Source organism: Microchirus variegatus, assembly GCF_963457635.1.
Source record: "Microchirus variegatus genome assembly, chromosome: 14".
Classification (NCBI taxonomy): Eukaryota; Metazoa; Chordata; class Actinopteri; order Pleuronectiformes; family Soleidae; genus Microchirus; species Microchirus variegatus.
In genome coordinates this window covers 26779872-26797010 of record NC_139815.1, presented here as the reverse complement: position 1 = coordinate 26797010, position 17139 = coordinate 26779872, and the positions used below count along the sequence as shown (strand labels likewise).

Genomic DNA, 17139 nt, shown 5'->3' with positions numbered 1-17139 from the left:
TAAAAGTAAATACCTGCCAGCGCTGAAGAGAGGAGAACTTGCTTGGTTCAGGAGCTTCGGTTTTACCATTTCACTGCTCCAGGGTCTACATTAGAAGGTTTGGCTGTGCTTAGTTGCTTGTTTGAATATTTTTGAATGCCACATTACCAATTCTGCGCGGTTAGATGCATACTTGTCGCAGCCTTGACAACTGACTTTCAGTGCTACTGTGGAAGCTCACATTAATGAAATACAGGTTTGAAAATATGAATGTTCCAAAAAAAACTATATGAAAAACGTATTCTTTGCAATGACAACAACAAGTACCCCTGTTAAAAACAGAGGTATTGATTAATTATAGAGAACCTGTATGAAAAACTTAATTCATTAAACTGCTCAGCTGTAAAATGCAGAGACCCTCGCCTCTTAATGATCTGTAGGAGTGATTTTGCTGAACTAGATGATGATAATCATTTGGCCACAAATTGAAGTCAAGTATTATTTTATTTACCAGTTTTCTCACATCGTTCTACCTCTTTCAGACATCCCTACAGTACTGGCTGACTCTGCAGTCTTCAATCCAGATGATGGCTCTGGTGGCGGAGGCTTCGTGGTCCACTGGCTCAACAATAAGGACCTTAGCTTCACAACTTCTATGGACCTTTTTATGCTGCAACTCCGAAAGTTCTCCGAACAACAGCTGGACCAGACTGCTGAGGACCCCCTGGACTCTGAGGGATCCCCTATGAAGTTTGACTTTGGTATTACCCACACTCAGTCTAACACATATTTCGTTATCACTATAGTTTAAGCATATCATATGAAAACATTGCTTTCTGGCTCCATAGACCTGGATGACATATCGGACAAAGCGTCCTCAGAACATGGTGAAGAGGGGGAGCCGGGGGAGCAGGGAAGCACCAAGGCCTCCTCTCCGGGATCTAGCTCCAGCATGCCTTTGCCATCCATGTTGTTGGAGAGGAAGCTGGAGAATCTGACCTTAGAGTGGAACAAGAGCCCTGACATGTTGTTCACGATTCACCCAACAGACGGCTCTTTCCTGGTTTGGCATGTGAAATACTTGGATGAATTCCACCAGGGAATCTTCAGACAGGTCCAGGTCAGTCAGTCCTCTCATGGTTTTAGGTTGTTTTCGATTATTAGATGTTTTTTGCATTTATTTTAATATGTGTTCAAATAACTTTGGTTCCTGACGGTTTTTATTTCCTACTAACTCTCCCACCAGGTGTGCTTCTCCTCCCGGATCCCAGTGGCATTTCCCACAGGCGATGCAAACTCGCTCAGTAAAAACATTCTCATGTACGCCTGCACTTTGACTGAGGGTGAGAGCGCTGCGTCTGGGGAGCAAGGGAGGATGGTCCAACATGTCTCCCATTCTGCTTCAGCGTCGGCTAGCCTGGGTTCACCCGCACTGGCTGCTGCTCTCAACCCACGCCCTGGTATCAGTCCTGCTGTTATGATGGTTTCCAAGCACGTTGATGGATCCCTCAACCAGGTAAAAGATGGTATAATACAAAGTATAGAGTTTGTAATGTGTTCCCTTAACTCTCTTTAAAAATTCACATCATCATCATAATAATTTCACATTAAAGCCAACATTTTCGTGTATATTCACCTGCTCTTAGCTCTCACTAAACTTTCCTTGATGCTGTCTGTGTGCAGTGGGCGGTGACATTTGCAGAGCGCTCCGCCTTCTCAAATGTGTTGACCGTATCACACAAGTCCCGGTACTGTGGTCACCGCTTCCATCTAAATGACCAAGCCTGCCACACGGTGCTGCCTCTTCTGCTGACGTCCTCTCATCATAATGCACTGCTCACTCCTCCTTCAGCTCCTGGCAGTCTGGAGGGGGAACAGCCTCCTACCTTTCCTCTACCAAAGGGACTTCGCAGGTATAAGAGAAAGACAGAGACAAAAAAAACATCATGAGGATGATAAGCCTTTTTTCATTGTAACTAGGACTTGGCGTTGCACCCTGATACAAACCAAACCCTGCCAAAGAATTCAGTTCTTAGGTACAAAAAATTTGATAAACAAACTTGTCAATCAGGAAGTTAACTACTTCCTCTTGTGTTTGGTACATCACCTGCGTCAGAGCCAAATACCTAGTCAAAGAAGAGTCTGTCAATTATTTACACCCTTAAAACACACACATGGTTCACAAATGGCAACAAAGTGATTATTAGTTGGTGTCTGTATGTGTTAAATACAGTGAGAGAATGACAAGAAAGGAAGAATATGTCATGATTGTATGGATGAAAGGCCACAGATGAATTCTGATCCTGTATTTTGCTTGTGCAGTAGCAGGAAGCAGCTTCGTAACGCAGCTACAAGGACCTTCCACGACCCCAACGCCATCTACAGTGAGCTGATCTTGTGGAGGGTGGATCATATCGGACCTCTGTCCTGCACTGGAGGGGTCTCTGAACTGGCCCGCATCAACTCTCTCCACACCTCTGCTTTCAGCAATGCCGCATGGCTGCCGACACTAATACCCAGCTCTGTACTTGGTAATTTTTTTTTACTTTTATTTGATAACTACCAAACATTTATATTATTGTCCAAAAAGTAATCAGTATATATAATGCCCCTCAGGAACTTACTGCAACAGTGCCAGTGCCTGCTTCGTCGCGTCAGACGGCAAAAACCTGCGTCTTTATCAAGCAGTGGTGGATGCAAGAAAACTCCTGGATGAGCTGTCAGATCCTGAAACTTCTGTGAGTGGACCCACAAAATATAATGTTACTGCTCACTGGGGTGTGATAATCTCTCAACTCTAATGTCTCTGCTCAGTGGATATTGTGTATCAATGTGTTTATGTCTCAGGGTGAATCTCAGTCATAAATGCTGTGAGAGCAGGCTTATGGTCACAAATCTAATATAGCCACATATCACGCTAAAATCTTTTTTTTTAGTATAGGCTTGCTTTTCAACAATTGTGTTGTTTTAATGCTGCCTTTTATTCATGCTATCAATACACGGAACACTGTGTACACCAGCATCCAATACCTTTGTGGCTGGTGTACACAATCTTAACCATTTTCACACACGTTTCTGTTTAGAAACTGGTGGGTGAAGTGTTCAACATCGTTAGCCAGCAGTCCACCGCCAGACCTGGATGTATCATAGAGTTGGATGTCATCACAAACCAGGTAAGGAGCTCCGAAATGATTTCTTCGCTTGAAATCCAGAAATCTTTTCATCAGAAGTAATGATGAGCCGATTTGATACTTGCTATTGGTACACTGGTCAATATCGCGTGTAAATCATCATATTGTGGACTATTTATTTCTTCTTTGTGGGAGAAAAATATTTGTTACACAGCTGGAGCCTTTGTTATTGCTTGAAATGGCTGGTTTTTAATGTGCACAAATGTCTTAATGGCTTCATAAAATGTGTAAAATGACTGTATCGGACTGAAATTGCTATTGGTAGGTAACTCGAGGTTGAGATATTGGTATTTTATCAGACATGAAAAGTTGTATTGAGTCGTCCTTACTCAGAAGATACAGCAACATTTTGATTTGTTTGATTTTATGTGCATATGTGCATTCAGTGTGGCTCCAATACCCAGCTGCTGCATGTCTTCCAAGAGGACTTTATACTAGGTTACAAGCCTCACAAGGAACCAGACGCATACACACCGGCTTTTCCTTGTGGTGAAGGTATAGTGCTCTGTGTACATTTGTCTCCAAGTACATTATTAATCCTGTTATAAGAAAAATATAAGAATTTAATTTTACTTCGTACAGATTATCAGCCCGCCCCCTTCTCGGAGAAGTTCTTCTTGGTGGTGATAGAAAAGGATCTCAACAGAAACTCTGTCCTGCAGATGTGGCATCTACATCTCCAGTCTGTGCAGGCCTGTGTTGGTAAGTGTAGGGTAATTATAATAATGGTTTTTAATTGGCCATACTGAGAAGTATTGTCAGTATTATTAGACATGAATTTTAAAATGCTAGATGCTTTTAGCTTTAGGCTAGCTACAATAACCCTATGTTTCTGTCCAGATGAACCAAGCCCGGATTATAGCTTCCAGAGTCAGCTAATGGTTCCCAATCAAGCCACGAATCCTGACTCATCTCCCGAAACCTCTCCTGTCAGACCTCTACCACGCTCAGCCTCTTCAGCCAACTTGCAATCAGCCAGCAAACTCATCCTCAGCTCCAAGCTGGTTTACAGCAAGCGACTGGACCTGCCCCACGGGGTGGAGGTTACCAGAGCTACCCCGTCTGCAGGTTGGGATGAGCACACAGTTTTCACACCTTTGCCTAATCAAAAAATATCAGATGATTTAGCAAAGTAATCTGAAAGCTACTGCTTTTAAGCCAGATAGATACTGAAATAATATACTGTATTTGTCACACGATTAGAGCACAAAATCCAATAAATTAGGTTAATGCAAGACATTGCAGGACATGTTTTGCAAAAACCATATTGACTTTGTCCTTTTCCTGCCTTCTTTGTTCTGATAGGTCATCTTAGTTCCTCTTCTATCTATCCCGTGTGCCTGGCTCCGTACCTGATTGTTACCACCTGCTCTGATTCTCGCGTGCGTTTCTGGCGCTGTGCTGTGGAGGGAGATGACGGATATAGCGAGGATGAACACGACAACCGGGCGTATCGCTGGGAGCCTTGGGCTCTGATGAATGAGGAGGAGGACAACAACAGTGCTGTGTGTGTGTCCGGGCGGCCCGTAGCTGTGTCCTGCTCCTACACTGGCAGACTGGCAGTGGCCTTTAAACAGCAACAACAAGGACAGGTATGGCATTAGAGCCTGCAGTGCCGTGCAGTGGTCGACTGCTTACAAGTGTCTGCGGTGTCTTTAAGTTTGATGTTTGACTCTTGCTGTGTCCTCAGCTGCAGGGCTCTGTAAAGGACTTCTCTATGCATGTGTCCATTTACGAGTGTGAGTCTACCGGTGGCTCCGAGTGGGTTTTAGAGCAAACACTCCATCTGGACGATTATGCCAGACCTACATCCACTCTAGATCCAAGAGTCAGTGTGGACTCCAACCTTTTTGTCTACAGCAGGTCAGGAGGGCTCTGCCTAACTGTGTCATATTCTCTCTGCCACTGTATGTTTACCACATTTGGTGTTTCATCATAATATATCTTTTCAATGCCAGGACTGACCTGTACATGACCAGAGACCATAGCTCCCCCAACATAAAGCACTATGTGCATCTGGACTGGCTGTCAAAGGAGGACGGATCTCACATCCTGACTGTGGGGGTTGGATCCAACATTCTCATGTATGGCCGTATCTCTGGCATGGTCAATGAGCAGACGAGCAGCAAAGAAGGGGTGGCTGTCATCACCCTTCCTCTAGGGGGCAGTATCAAACAGGGCATCCGCTCCCGATGGATCCTGCTCCGGTCTGTGGACCTCTTGTCTTCAGTGGATGGTACACCATCTCTGCCAGTCTCTCTATCCTGGGTAAGGGATGGTATCCTGGTGGTGGGTATGGATTGTGAAATGCACGTTTATGCCCAGTGGCATCAGGACAAGAAGCCCGGGGAGGGAGATGAGGGCAACCTGTCGTCTGCAGACATTGCTGGAGGTCAAACCACAGGTTTGCCCTCAGTCTTCGAAGGGAGAGCCAGGTCAAAGAGTGTGTTTGAAGGGATTGCTGCAGTGGATGAGGCCCTTCGTGCCCCAGCAGGACTTCAGGAAGGGGGACTGTTTGAGGCAGCACATTCCCTCTCTCCCACCCTACCACAGTATCATCCCACCCAGCTTTTAGAACTCATGGACCTAGGCAAGGTTCGCCGTGCAAAGGTGAGTCACTTGAAAGTCACTAAACAACACAACTTTGAACTTGTAGTTGTGTACACTGTATAATACGTGGATTTTCTATACATAGGCCATCCTTGCTCACCTGGTGAAGTGTATCGCCGGGGAAGTCGCTGTAGTAAGGGACGTGGAGGCAGGTGAAGGTGGATCCAGGAGACATCTGTCCCGTACAATTAGTGTGACCGGCAGCACAGCAAAAGACACCATTGTGGCTGGCCGTGATGGAGGAAGGGACTACACTGAGATTAATTCCATCCCTCCCTTGCCGCTCTACGCGCTCATGTTGGCAGATGTAGACACTTCATTCAAGGGAGCGGAAGAAGCTGTGAAGGGATCCAAGGCGGCTGATGGTGAGAGGGCCCAGAAATCCACAGAGGACCAGTATGCTGATCTTTTCCAGGTAGAGAACCTATTCAGTATTGGTATCAACATCCCTCTTTTTTTTATTTTTTTTTTTATTTTTTTTATTTAACCTTTATTTAACCAGATAAAAGACCCATTGAGATCAAGATCTCTTTCACAAGGGTGACCTGGCCAAGAAAGGCAGCAGCACACATCAAAAGTTAAATAAGAAGCAGGAAATGCAACATTTACAAAACAATGATCTGATCACATACACAACAATGTATAGGTCTTAATGGATCGGATCCTGTTGTATTTTTATACTTCTCAGGGCCGTATGTTGAGCTATTTACAGCCACTGCTCCAATATTAACACAAATGTATTTTTTCTAATGGCTAAAATAATATTTTATTTTACAGCGACGTGATTAAAGTGTTTATTCGCACCGTTCCTTCCCCCTCTTTTTCTCTACATCTCTTCCTCTCACTTGCACAGACACGTTAAAAACTGCTACATCTGTACAGTCAAACACATGAAACGCATTAATCATTTTCGCTCTTGTAAACAGAAACGAGTTCAGTGTGCATTAGCAGATGTGAAGTCACCTGTGGTCACAGAGAGCGTGGACACTTGGACTTAGCTCTGTCCATTTGTCATCAGATCTCTCTGGATTTCCCTGATCAGGGCCTAAGAGGGCTTTGAGTTTGATCCTACAGATGTAGTCCACTGATGCTTTTAATTATTTTCCTGTTCTCCTAACAGGTACCAGCAGTTACCACAGACGACTTTGTCAACTTTGCCACGGACAAACCAGAGAAGAGGTCTCGAGTTATTAACCTCTCTCAATATGGACCTACCTACTTTGGACCAGAACATGCGCAGGTTTTGATTTATTCTCATATTTGCTGATAAGAAGTGCATCTCTACTCTGTTTCGTATCACTCATCTTTATTTACCTATTTCCCTTGTGTGGCCAGGTATTGTCCAGTCACCTCATGCACTCTAGCTTACCAGGGCTGACCAGACTGGAGCAAATGTTCCTGGTGGCCTTGGCTGATACTGTTGCAACCACCAGTGCTGAGGTCACGAGCTCCACCGATCAGCAATACACAGGTTAGCAATGCTGGTCAAGTTACAATCATACATTTGTGGGTCAGTAAGTATTGTATGACATTTGGTAGATAAATAACAATATCATACCAGGAATAATGAGGTCAAAGAGTGTTTGTTTGGGTTTTTTTGCCAATAAATGATCACCACATTAAAATAACATTTCATATCACACCAAATACGTTGATGCTTTTATTTCCACATTATATTCTGCAACTTTCCAACTACCCACACAGTTTTATTTATATTGCTTTCTATGATTAATGCTGATAACTTTTTCATTGTAAAAACATTTTTTTTTTTAAATTGATCATAGATTTATCTGTAGTACCATATGCTTAAATCAATTTGACAGTTGCTGTTGCAGATTAAGCTTTTACATTTAGTTGTTACCTTGATTTATTCAAGTTCTTTTATGTATAGGAATGTTCTTTAGCTAAATGCTTGAGTGGGACATTGATTTGTCTTTATTTGTGGATGTGGGTGAACAAAGTATTATTTTTATTATTGTTTTTATTCAAAGACAGACGTGTAAATGGTAAATGGTGTTGTATTTATATAGCGCTTTTCCAGTCTTGATGACCACTCAAAGCTGCTTTACACTACAGTTTCCATTCACCCATTCACTCACACTTTCACACACTATCACTCAACCTTCAAGTTGAAAGACAACTCGCTCTCCCACTGAGCCACAGTCGCCCATAAAACTGGTAGTGTAATAAAACTGTACCTGTAGAATGAGCTAGCACTGTTGACCCCCCCGATGTTGCCCTTGGTAATGTTGTATTAAAGTTGACTTAAGGTTGTAGACATTAAAACTAAGCATAATTTTTTTGATTGTGTGTTCCTCACAGTTATCTCCAGCCATCAAATCTTCATTAATACAAACAACAGAGCGTATGCTGTTCCTCTAGAACTGTCTGTAAACAGATGCAGCACTTTCTCCATTATCTTTTGTCTTTCCTCTTCAATTTTCCATCCTATTTATTTAGTCTTTTGAGAGGAAGATGTTAGCAGCTTGTTCCAGACCTTAGTAAGCACACGCAGGGTGAGAAGGTTCAGGGACAAGAGACGCACTCTCTCTGACGAGATTGAATGAACTCAAGTGATACTGGAATTGTAAAGGTATATGCTGTCTGACTGCCTTTCAACAGTGTTGTCTGTGGAATAAAAGTAACAAAGCCGATGTCTTCCTGATTGTGTGTTTGAATAGGTGGTGAAGCTCTGGATGAGTGTGGGCTGAGGTACCTCCTGGCTATGCGTCTTCACACTTGCTTGCTCACCTCTCTGCCCCCTCTCTACCGCATGCAGTTGCTCCACCAGGGTAAAACAACTTCGTTTTTCAACATAGTCCAAATTTGTTATGATGAAATGTCCATTACTGAACTATAGAGATCTCTTTTTACCCTCATCCTCTGTTGCTCTCCCAGGCCTATCAACGTGCCACTTTGCGTGGGCCTTCCACTCGGAGGCAGAGGAAGAACTGCTGCACATGATCCCAGCCATGCAGCGAGGCGACCCACAATGGTCTGAACTCAGAGCTGTTGGAGTGGGTTGGTGGGTCCGCAACATCAACACTCTGCGGAAACTGGTGGAGAAGGTACTAGGACAAAGCTGAATGTAGATTTTGCAAAGTCTAAAAATGTGTCTACATACCGCATCATTAAGTAGATGATGCTTTCATCATGTACTAAGCAAGAATGTCGCTACAGCAAGATTCATCAGTTCAAAAGTTGAGTGTCTGTATTAAATGTTCCTGTCACTTATACAGCCACTGTATTTCAACCTACACTGTTTTGCCAGAGTCAAAGTCAGTGTGACATTCGCTGTATCTGGTGACAATCGTTCTTCTCGGTACAATCAAGCTAAGCTTACAGTGTACTATACATTTATAATGAATGTCTGGGTTTCGGTTGTAATACTACAAGCCCAATGGGTTGCCAGTCTAATGACGCAACTCCTCCGGCCAGGACAAAAAATATATGTGACGATAACAAAAGATAATGCCAAATAGCCAATGGCTTTAAAATCTATAATCTCCTCTTTTTTTTTAATAAACTTTGTTTTTACATACTTATAGTAACTTATAAATCTCCAACTTAGCATTGTGCACTGTTGCACTCTGCTGAGTCAGTCATTGCTCACCCAAGCTCCTTCTGCTCCTGTCACTTGTGCCCTCTGTCTTGTGTTCCTGAGCACTGATTACATTTATCAGCTGAAGAAGAAAAAAGAAAATCAACCACACATCAGAAACGGGAAAATAATGGTGTCAATTATCGGCCATATTAATAATAATAACTACAATTGAGTTCACTGATTCATTGATGATGTCTGTGTTTAATCAGTTAGGTAAAGCTGCCTTCCAGAGACACAATGACCCTTTAGATGCTGCTCTGTTCTACTTGGCTATGAAGAAGAAAGCTGTGCTGTGGGGACTCTTCAGGTCAGACTCTCTCCCTGAACGCATCATTATTTTTGAATTGAGCCGTAGTTTTTATTCAAAGAAGACACATTATGGGATTTCTGAGCTGTGTGATTTTTCTTCTCCCAGGTCTCAGCATGATGATAAGATGACTCAGTTCTTCAAGAACAACTTCACTGAAGACCGCTGGCGGAAGGCAGCTCTGAAAAATGCCTTCTCGCTGCTAGGAAAGCAGCGCTTTGAACAGTCTGCTGCCTTTTTTCTTCTGGCTGGATCGCTCAAAGACGCCATCGAGGTGGGAACACATACTTCATTCAACAACACACAAGACACACAGAGGCTCTTTCGTGTGTTTTGCGTCGAACCCTCAATATTAATTTCTCTCACAGTGTAAACAAGCTGAAGTGCACTATAGATTGGGGAGGTGTGTGAGTGAGAGTAAATCACCACATCAATAACGGTGCAGATATCTGTTACTAAGAGAGTCTTCTGCAGCCTTTAAATCACAGGGGGAGAGAAGTCTAAATTACACTGATAAGAACCATACAAATCCTGCGTAGTTTTCCTTGGCCTGTGGTTTCTCTACCACACAGTCAAAATATGGAGATAAAAAAGGAAATAGTATGAGCGTGTGGTGTTTCAGCTGTATGTATTGGTACCAGTGGCAATTACTTCTCCCTTTAAATATATCAAATGGATTTACTTAAGTGTACACATTCCTCGTATAAACTGCAGTGTTAACCCAGTCTCTTCTCCGTGTTTTGTAGGTGCTGATGGAGAAGATGGAGGATCTTCAGTTAGCTATGATAGTAGCAAGGTTATATGAGGCTGACTTTGAGAATTCATCCACATGCCAAGGCCTCCTCTATGAGAAGATGCTGGGCTGTAACCGGGATGGAAGTGGTTACCACTGCTCCAGACTTCACCCTGACCCATTCCTGCGCAGCATATCCTACTGGATTATGAAGGATTACACCCGAGCGTTGGACACACTGCTAGAGCGAATCCCGAAAGAGGATGATGAGCATCCTGGTCAGTTGGTTGCAGACAGTTTAGTCACTATTGTGTGATCAGCAGAGTGTAGCAGTAAGCGTATTTGTCCTGTACAGTTTAGTTCAAGCTGTGATCCAAATGGATAATGAGTAACATAGAGGGGGGAAACAAATCAGTGCTATACTGTTTTTTGGGTCAAATTCATGTTTGGGTCATAATGCAAACAGAACCGTATGTCCTGTTCCAGTGAAACAGTGCATAAAGTGTCACTCAATGATGACATGTGGAATCCATTTAAACATATTGCTTATTATTTCTATTTTGTCCTTTTTTCTTTTTCTCTCCCCCCCTCTCTTCATCCCCCGTGTTTTAGATGATATGGTGAAATCTTGCAACCCTGTGGTTTTTAGTTTCTATAACTACCTGAGGACACACCCTTTGATTGTCCGTCGCCACTTCGCGAATCCAGAGGGCACAACTACAAGTGTGGGCCTCACTGCTGAGAGGAACAGCGCAGACGAGATCAACCTTATTGAGCGCAAACTGTTCTTCACAACTGCCAATGCACACTTCAAGGTGGGCTCATTATTAATTTATGCATTAACTTACTACTACTACTTCTACTTAATATAATGCCTCCTTTTGATCTACTCCAGTTCACTCTGCCCTGGATGCTGTGGCACACAAACACTCCACGTTTCTGTGATTGCATATTCAATATCATATCTGAATCTTCTGTAGGTGGGCTGTCCAGTTCTGGCTCTGGAAGTGCTGTCCAAGATTCCTAAAGTCTCCAAGAAATCTGGCTCCTCGCCTCTCAGCAAAGCTTCTTCCAAGGCCAATGTAAACTCAACCCAACCCCTTGAAAATGGCACCCAGGGTGGTGTTGAATGGGGCTCACCAGCAGCCCCTGCCCATGCCTGGGGTGGAAGTGATAGTGTGGGTGGGTTGGACTGGAGCCAGCCTTTGGTCAAGGTGGAGGATGATGACCTGAATCTTGACTGGGGAAATGATAAGGAATATGATGATGAAGATGATGAAGATGATGGTCTGAACATGAAGAAACCAGAGTATGAGACCAAAGCAAATGGAGGGTCAGAGAGTGCTAGGTCAAAACTACAGAAAGCAGACTCGCAGGTAGGAATTATTCTGGAATCCACTCTAACAACTGCAAATATTTGAATCAAAATAGATTGATGGTATCTATTTTGTCACTTGTACACTACTCTCTCTATGCGATTCTATATAGTAGTGTTTACAGCCTCAGGCATTGCTGCTGTATACTCACAAACACTCCCTCAAAGAGGTCTGATAGTGTTGCTTGACGAAAGTAGACCGAGGTAGACGGCATATATAAATAATGGTAAATCCCGAAGACCAAAAACCAAACCAAACCGCTGAAAACTGAAAATCTGTCCTGAAAAAGTTAGTTCCTGTCATCAGTTACCTGGGATAAAGAGGTATTTTGCAACCAAAAATTGTTCCAATAAAACTTATTTAGATTTAAAATCTTTGATAAAAGACATTGGACTAGGATGTTAAAATACGTGTGTGTACATCAAAATCTCCCTTTAATTCTCTTTAATTCTCTCCTTTAATGCGTTTCAGGGCGAGTCAGAGGTGGACGTGATAGCAGAGCAGCTAAAGTTCCGTGCCTGTCTGAAAATCCTGATGACAGAGCTGCGTACGCTGGCCACAGGATTTGAGGTGGATGGAGGGAAGCTCCGCTTTCAGCTCTACAACTGGCTGGAGAAGGAAATAGCTGCCATGCATAAGATCTGCAACTACAAGGTATAATTCATGTTGCTTATGCATTTACACAGTCATTCTAAATTCATGCTTTTATTCCTATAACCACAAATGTCATTGACACAAAGGTTGAAGGAAAGGAGGAGGACTCAGAGGTGGAGCGGTGGGGAGAGCGTACAGCATCAGTGGACATATCAGATGAGGTCCTGGAGCAGATGGAGGCCGGCGCGTACGAACGTCACCAAATGGAGAGACGTCGTCTCCAAGCGAAGCAGCAGCATTCCGAGAGGCGAAAGGCATGGCTGAGGAAGAACCAGGCCCTGCTCAGGGTGTTTCTGTCCTACTGTAGTCTTCATGGAGCCAAGGGCGGAGGAGTCACCTCGGTTCGCATGGAGCTTCTCTTCCTTCTGCAGGAGAGCCAGCAGGTACCAATGCACACTATTGTTTATATCATACATGTGTTATGTGCTAAACGATCTCTGCTCAACGAAGTCAATCCACTCAATCATCTCCCTGTCTCACTTTGTAGGAGACCACAGTGAAACAGCTGCAGTCTCCTCTGCCTCTGCCCACGACGCTGCCTCTGCTGTCAGCTTGCATCGCCACCACCAAGACGGTCATAGCAAATCCCGTTCTCCACCTCGGCAACCACATTCACGACATCCTCCACTCCACTATTCTCATGGAGGCACCGCCGCATCCCGACGTCATCGATGATCGGGTCAGAATTTAAATTTATTGTATGATTTTTATTTTCTCAGACATCTGAAGTCACTGAATTTTTAATGATAAAAATATGTCTGTTTTGCACTCTTAGGTGAACGCACTACACACACTAGCAGCTTCTCTGTCCGCCTGCATCTATCAGGCACTGTGTGACAGCCACAGCTACAGGTAATCATGCCACGACTTCAGTATTGCCTGCAAGATACTCACAAAATGCCTGACAATACTTTATTTTGGTGTACATTTTCACTATTCAGTTTCCAAAGGACACTCTGTGTCCTCTCTGCTGTGCAAAGTTAAAAGTTAGTCGCTTGGGGAAATTTGCTCGATGCAAAGAACCATGCACCGACTCAGAGAAATAAATTGCTTGCCAATATGTTGAATATATACAGTATGTTTTTTTTTGTGACTCCTTGTCTACCTTTCTGTTATTGGCTTTGCAGTAGCCAGACAGAGGCCAACCAGTTTACAGGGATGGTGTACCAAGGTCTGTTACTCAGTGAGAGGAAACGACTCCGCACAGAAAGCATTGAAGAACATATAACTCCCAATTCAGCTCCTGCACAATGGCCAGGTAACAAGACTCTTACTTTGACAGCTACTTCCATTTCTGGGGTTAATTTGAGTAAATATCTGTACCATCAGTTGCTGCTTACATTTAATAGAACTTTTCCAGAATGCACATGAAATACAGAATGTCTGAGCATCAAATATATGTTTGGAAAGTATGAACGGCAGAGGGTGAGGACTAGCAGAGCAGAATTGGCAGTCTGTGTTTATGAAGAGTGGCAGATGGTGTTCTATAATCAGAGCTTCATGGCCTCAGGGAAGGAAACAGAAAGACGGGAGACAGATCATGCCATCATGCAAACGTATAAATGTGCTCCATATTGTGCAGAGATATTGTTTTATTTTGAAAAAGACTGGTCTATCTATTGCACAAACCATGTGTGTGTGTGTGTCTGTGTTCTGTCTGCAGGTGTGTCGTCCCTGATTTCACTGTTGACGTCTGCCAGAGAGGAAGACCAACCAAGGCTCAACGTCCTGCTATGTGAAGCAGTCGTGGCTGTTTATCTCGCACTGCTCATTCACGGCCTGGGCACACACAGCAGCAATGAACTCTTCCGTCTGGCCGCACATCCTCTCAACAACCGCATGTGGGCCGCCGTCTTTGGAGGAGGGGCCAAAGTCATTATTAAGCCAAAGAGGCTTGAGGCCCCACCAGGTACAATGCTACTTTTCTCGTTGTATTATCTTTATTTCCATCATGTCCTTGTCTTCTTATGTCTTTTCCATGATCTAGACATCACCTCTCCTTCACCCCTTATTCTGCTCTACCTGTTGTCTTCTTCTTCATTTGTTGGCTTTCTACATCCTGACCTATTTCTGCTCAGACGCCTCTGAAGGTCATCCCTCTAGGTCTCTATCTACATATAAACACAGATATTCACCTAGGCCTGTCCTTTTGATGCTCAGATGCTGCTGCTGCTGTGTAGTCTTTTGTGTTAGTTTGCCCTCTGCCCTGTGTCCCAGTGCCAGCTGACTTTGAGGCAGCCAGGCCAGAGGAGTCTCACGACGAGACAAGAAGACCTGAGCAGTGCAGCCTCACCCCAAACCCCACTCCCATCCCCACTGAAACCCAGCGCCCCAAACGACCTCCTCCTCCTCCCATTTCAAGGGGAGAGGGGTCGGGCACTGTGGCACCAGCACCTAAGGCCAGCTGTGAGTAACTGGGCTGGTGGATTGCAGTGCTGGTTTGCAGGATTGCAGTGCATGGTAATTGTTACAGGTTTGCATTGTTGCAGATGCTTGACTTAGCCTTCTCTCTTTTGTGCAGCTGCTACTGAATGTCCATTACAAAACAATTAAGCCCACTAATGCTATGAAGACAGTCATCCGTGTTCATCTGTGTGTTATGATGGTGCAACAGTCGCGTGTGTTTGAGTGTGGAGCGTGTGTGTGTGTGTGTGTATATTGCATTGCATGTCTATGTTGTAATTTCACACCTATGCTCATCCCATTGTGTCATTTCTGCTGTACCACTGAAGCAACTGCTGGGCCTATTCAGGATTGTTCAGAAGCGAAGGCTGAGCAACCCTCTCAAGCTAAATGTGAATCTGACACTAAACCAGGTACAACTTGAGAAGTTAATACACTTATGAAATACCATTGTAGAGTGGGGCTGTCGTGGTACTGTCTGTTCTCTTACAAACCAAATACTTGAATACTTAAATAATTGATTTATAATGCTGCAATGTCTCTGATGTGCTGTTGCTTGGTCATAGCCTTGACATCTGCAGTATAAACGATCATCTATACACCCATTTATACAAGGTACACAAAATAAAAGGTCCAGCTAATGTGACTGAACCTGACAAAAGACATTATTATTTAAAAAATAAGTTATTTTCTCTTCCGTCTGTGAATAAACAGTCTAAACTGAGCTGAAGTAAGCCAAAAGTGGTCCAGATATTGGCTATGATGAACGTGACAAGACACAATAACTGCAGTATTGCCATAATCGCGACAGCCTTACTCTAGAATGTAACTAGTTCTGTTCTCTAGCATTAAATATTTAAACTGGATTTACTGTGTAACAGTAGTGAGATGTAATGGCCACATTATAGACTGATAGAAGCTCCTGTGTGCATTGATTATCCTGTTTGAAGTTGTAGAAAATAAGCCACTTCCTGAGAAGATTTTGCTGTTCTCTGAGTTTGACATACAATTTACATATTATTAAGTCCAAAGCAATCCATGCTTATAGTATTTGTGTGGGAGGAAGATACGAGCTGGCATTTAGACTCTTTATCAGTGTAGACTTAGAGACGGCTCTCAACAGAGCCAAGAGTCTTTTGAAGAGCTGGATGAGAGGAGGATTTTAAATACCAGCCTGTTGATAGGACTCATTTACATTCTTACATGTTAAGACTACCGTTTTAGCCCTGCTGCAAACTTACATGCATGTCTCGAACAGACAACCTTGAGGCTCATTTATGCTCAACGCTACATTCGAATACAGGAACAGATTATGCCTTTTTTTTCTGTGTTCTGCGTCTCTTTCCTCCAGTTATGCGCACGTGTTCCTAAAGTTTATAGCTACGGTTGCTTTGAATGTTTTGTGTATCGTTTTTTTTTGGGTTTTTTTCTTATGATTTACAGGTCCATACAGACAGTGATAATACATATCTTACGTCACCAACTGCAGATGTACAATTGTAGCTCTCGGTAATCGCAGACTCAATAAGCAGTGTGAAATCGCGCAAGGACCAATGAGGCTTTCACCCATCCAGTAATATACACGAATAACCAAATGTATTTTATTTTTTTTTTATATAGTAACAAGAACTTCACCATAAATAAGTTCTAAACCACAATTTCTTGTTTTCTTCAGCTTTCACTCACCATCTTTTATCGTACAGCTCTCACGGACAGTGACGGCATCGTTGTTTGATATCGCTTATCACTTTGTGCGTAAAAAGCAGCATAAATGAGCCTTTTCCGTAGGCGTTAATTTATTGACGCCTCCTTGTCGTGTTCAGATTAACAGCCATTTTAAGCACAATAAACATGTTACATTCACTGATCTCATCACGTTTGCCCTCCTTCAAAGGCTGTGGATACAAACAACCGCTTAGCACACGACCGCTCAACAAAGGCTCTGTTGTTTGATGCCTTTTCTGTGTGTATTTTTTTATTAACTGATTCAGTGTAATGGTCTGTGTAGTATGTGTGTGTGTGTGTGTCTAACTGCACTGTCCACTCTGGTTTGCGTCTTGTCTTGTTTTGTCTGGTGTGATGCCAGAAATAGTCACCCAGGATAATGGTGCAGGTTTGTGCACAACCAAGTGTGTCTTGCACTGTGTCTCCATCCTAAATGTTTGTATTTGTGCATTTGCATCTCCTCTTTTCCAACTGTATTTTCTTTCCTGTGCTATGACTCGTCAACTGTCATAGAACTTAAAGTTATATCCCAGACAGTTTTTCAGGGATGAGCAGGT

General features: G+C 43.3%; 1 protein-coding gene across 1 annotated transcript in view; it reads left to right on the top strand.

The window, feature by feature from the left end:
• Window positions 1-17139, top strand: part of dmxl2 (Dmx-like 2) — a 38886-nt gene that overhangs the window by 9216 nt on the left and 12531 nt on the right. Inside the window, exons 10-39 of the mRNA XM_083900818.1 lie at window positions 522-740; window positions 828-1099; window positions 1226-1495; window positions 1663-1892; window positions 2305-2510; window positions 2596-2717; window positions 3063-3152; window positions 3557-3665; window positions 3753-3872; window positions 4011-4238; window positions 4476-4762; window positions 4861-5033; window positions 5129-5780; window positions 5866-6195; window positions 6901-7020; window positions 7116-7251; window positions 8462-8572; window positions 8679-8848; window positions 9594-9691; window positions 9800-9965; window positions 10438-10702; window positions 11037-11239; window positions 11405-11800; window positions 12272-12454; window positions 12541-12837; window positions 12942-13133; window positions 13230-13306; window positions 13582-13712; window positions 14118-14363; window positions 14672-14860. Of these exons, the coding sequence (XP_083756944.1) occupies window positions 522-740; window positions 828-1099; window positions 1226-1495; window positions 1663-1892; window positions 2305-2510; window positions 2596-2717; window positions 3063-3152; window positions 3557-3665; window positions 3753-3872; window positions 4011-4238; window positions 4476-4762; window positions 4861-5033; window positions 5129-5780; window positions 5866-6195; window positions 6901-7020; window positions 7116-7251; window positions 8462-8572; window positions 8679-8848; window positions 9594-9691; window positions 9800-9965; window positions 10438-10702; window positions 11037-11239; window positions 11405-11800; window positions 12272-12454; window positions 12541-12837; window positions 12942-13133; window positions 13230-13306; window positions 13582-13712; window positions 14118-14363; window positions 14672-14860 (6288 nt within the window). The remainder of the gene's footprint in view (window positions 1-521; window positions 741-827; window positions 1100-1225; window positions 1496-1662; window positions 1893-2304; window positions 2511-2595; window positions 2718-3062; window positions 3153-3556; window positions 3666-3752; window positions 3873-4010; window positions 4239-4475; window positions 4763-4860; window positions 5034-5128; window positions 5781-5865; window positions 6196-6900; window positions 7021-7115; window positions 7252-8461; window positions 8573-8678; window positions 8849-9593; window positions 9692-9799; window positions 9966-10437; window positions 10703-11036; window positions 11240-11404; window positions 11801-12271; window positions 12455-12540; window positions 12838-12941; window positions 13134-13229; window positions 13307-13581; window positions 13713-14117; window positions 14364-14671; window positions 14861-17139) is intronic.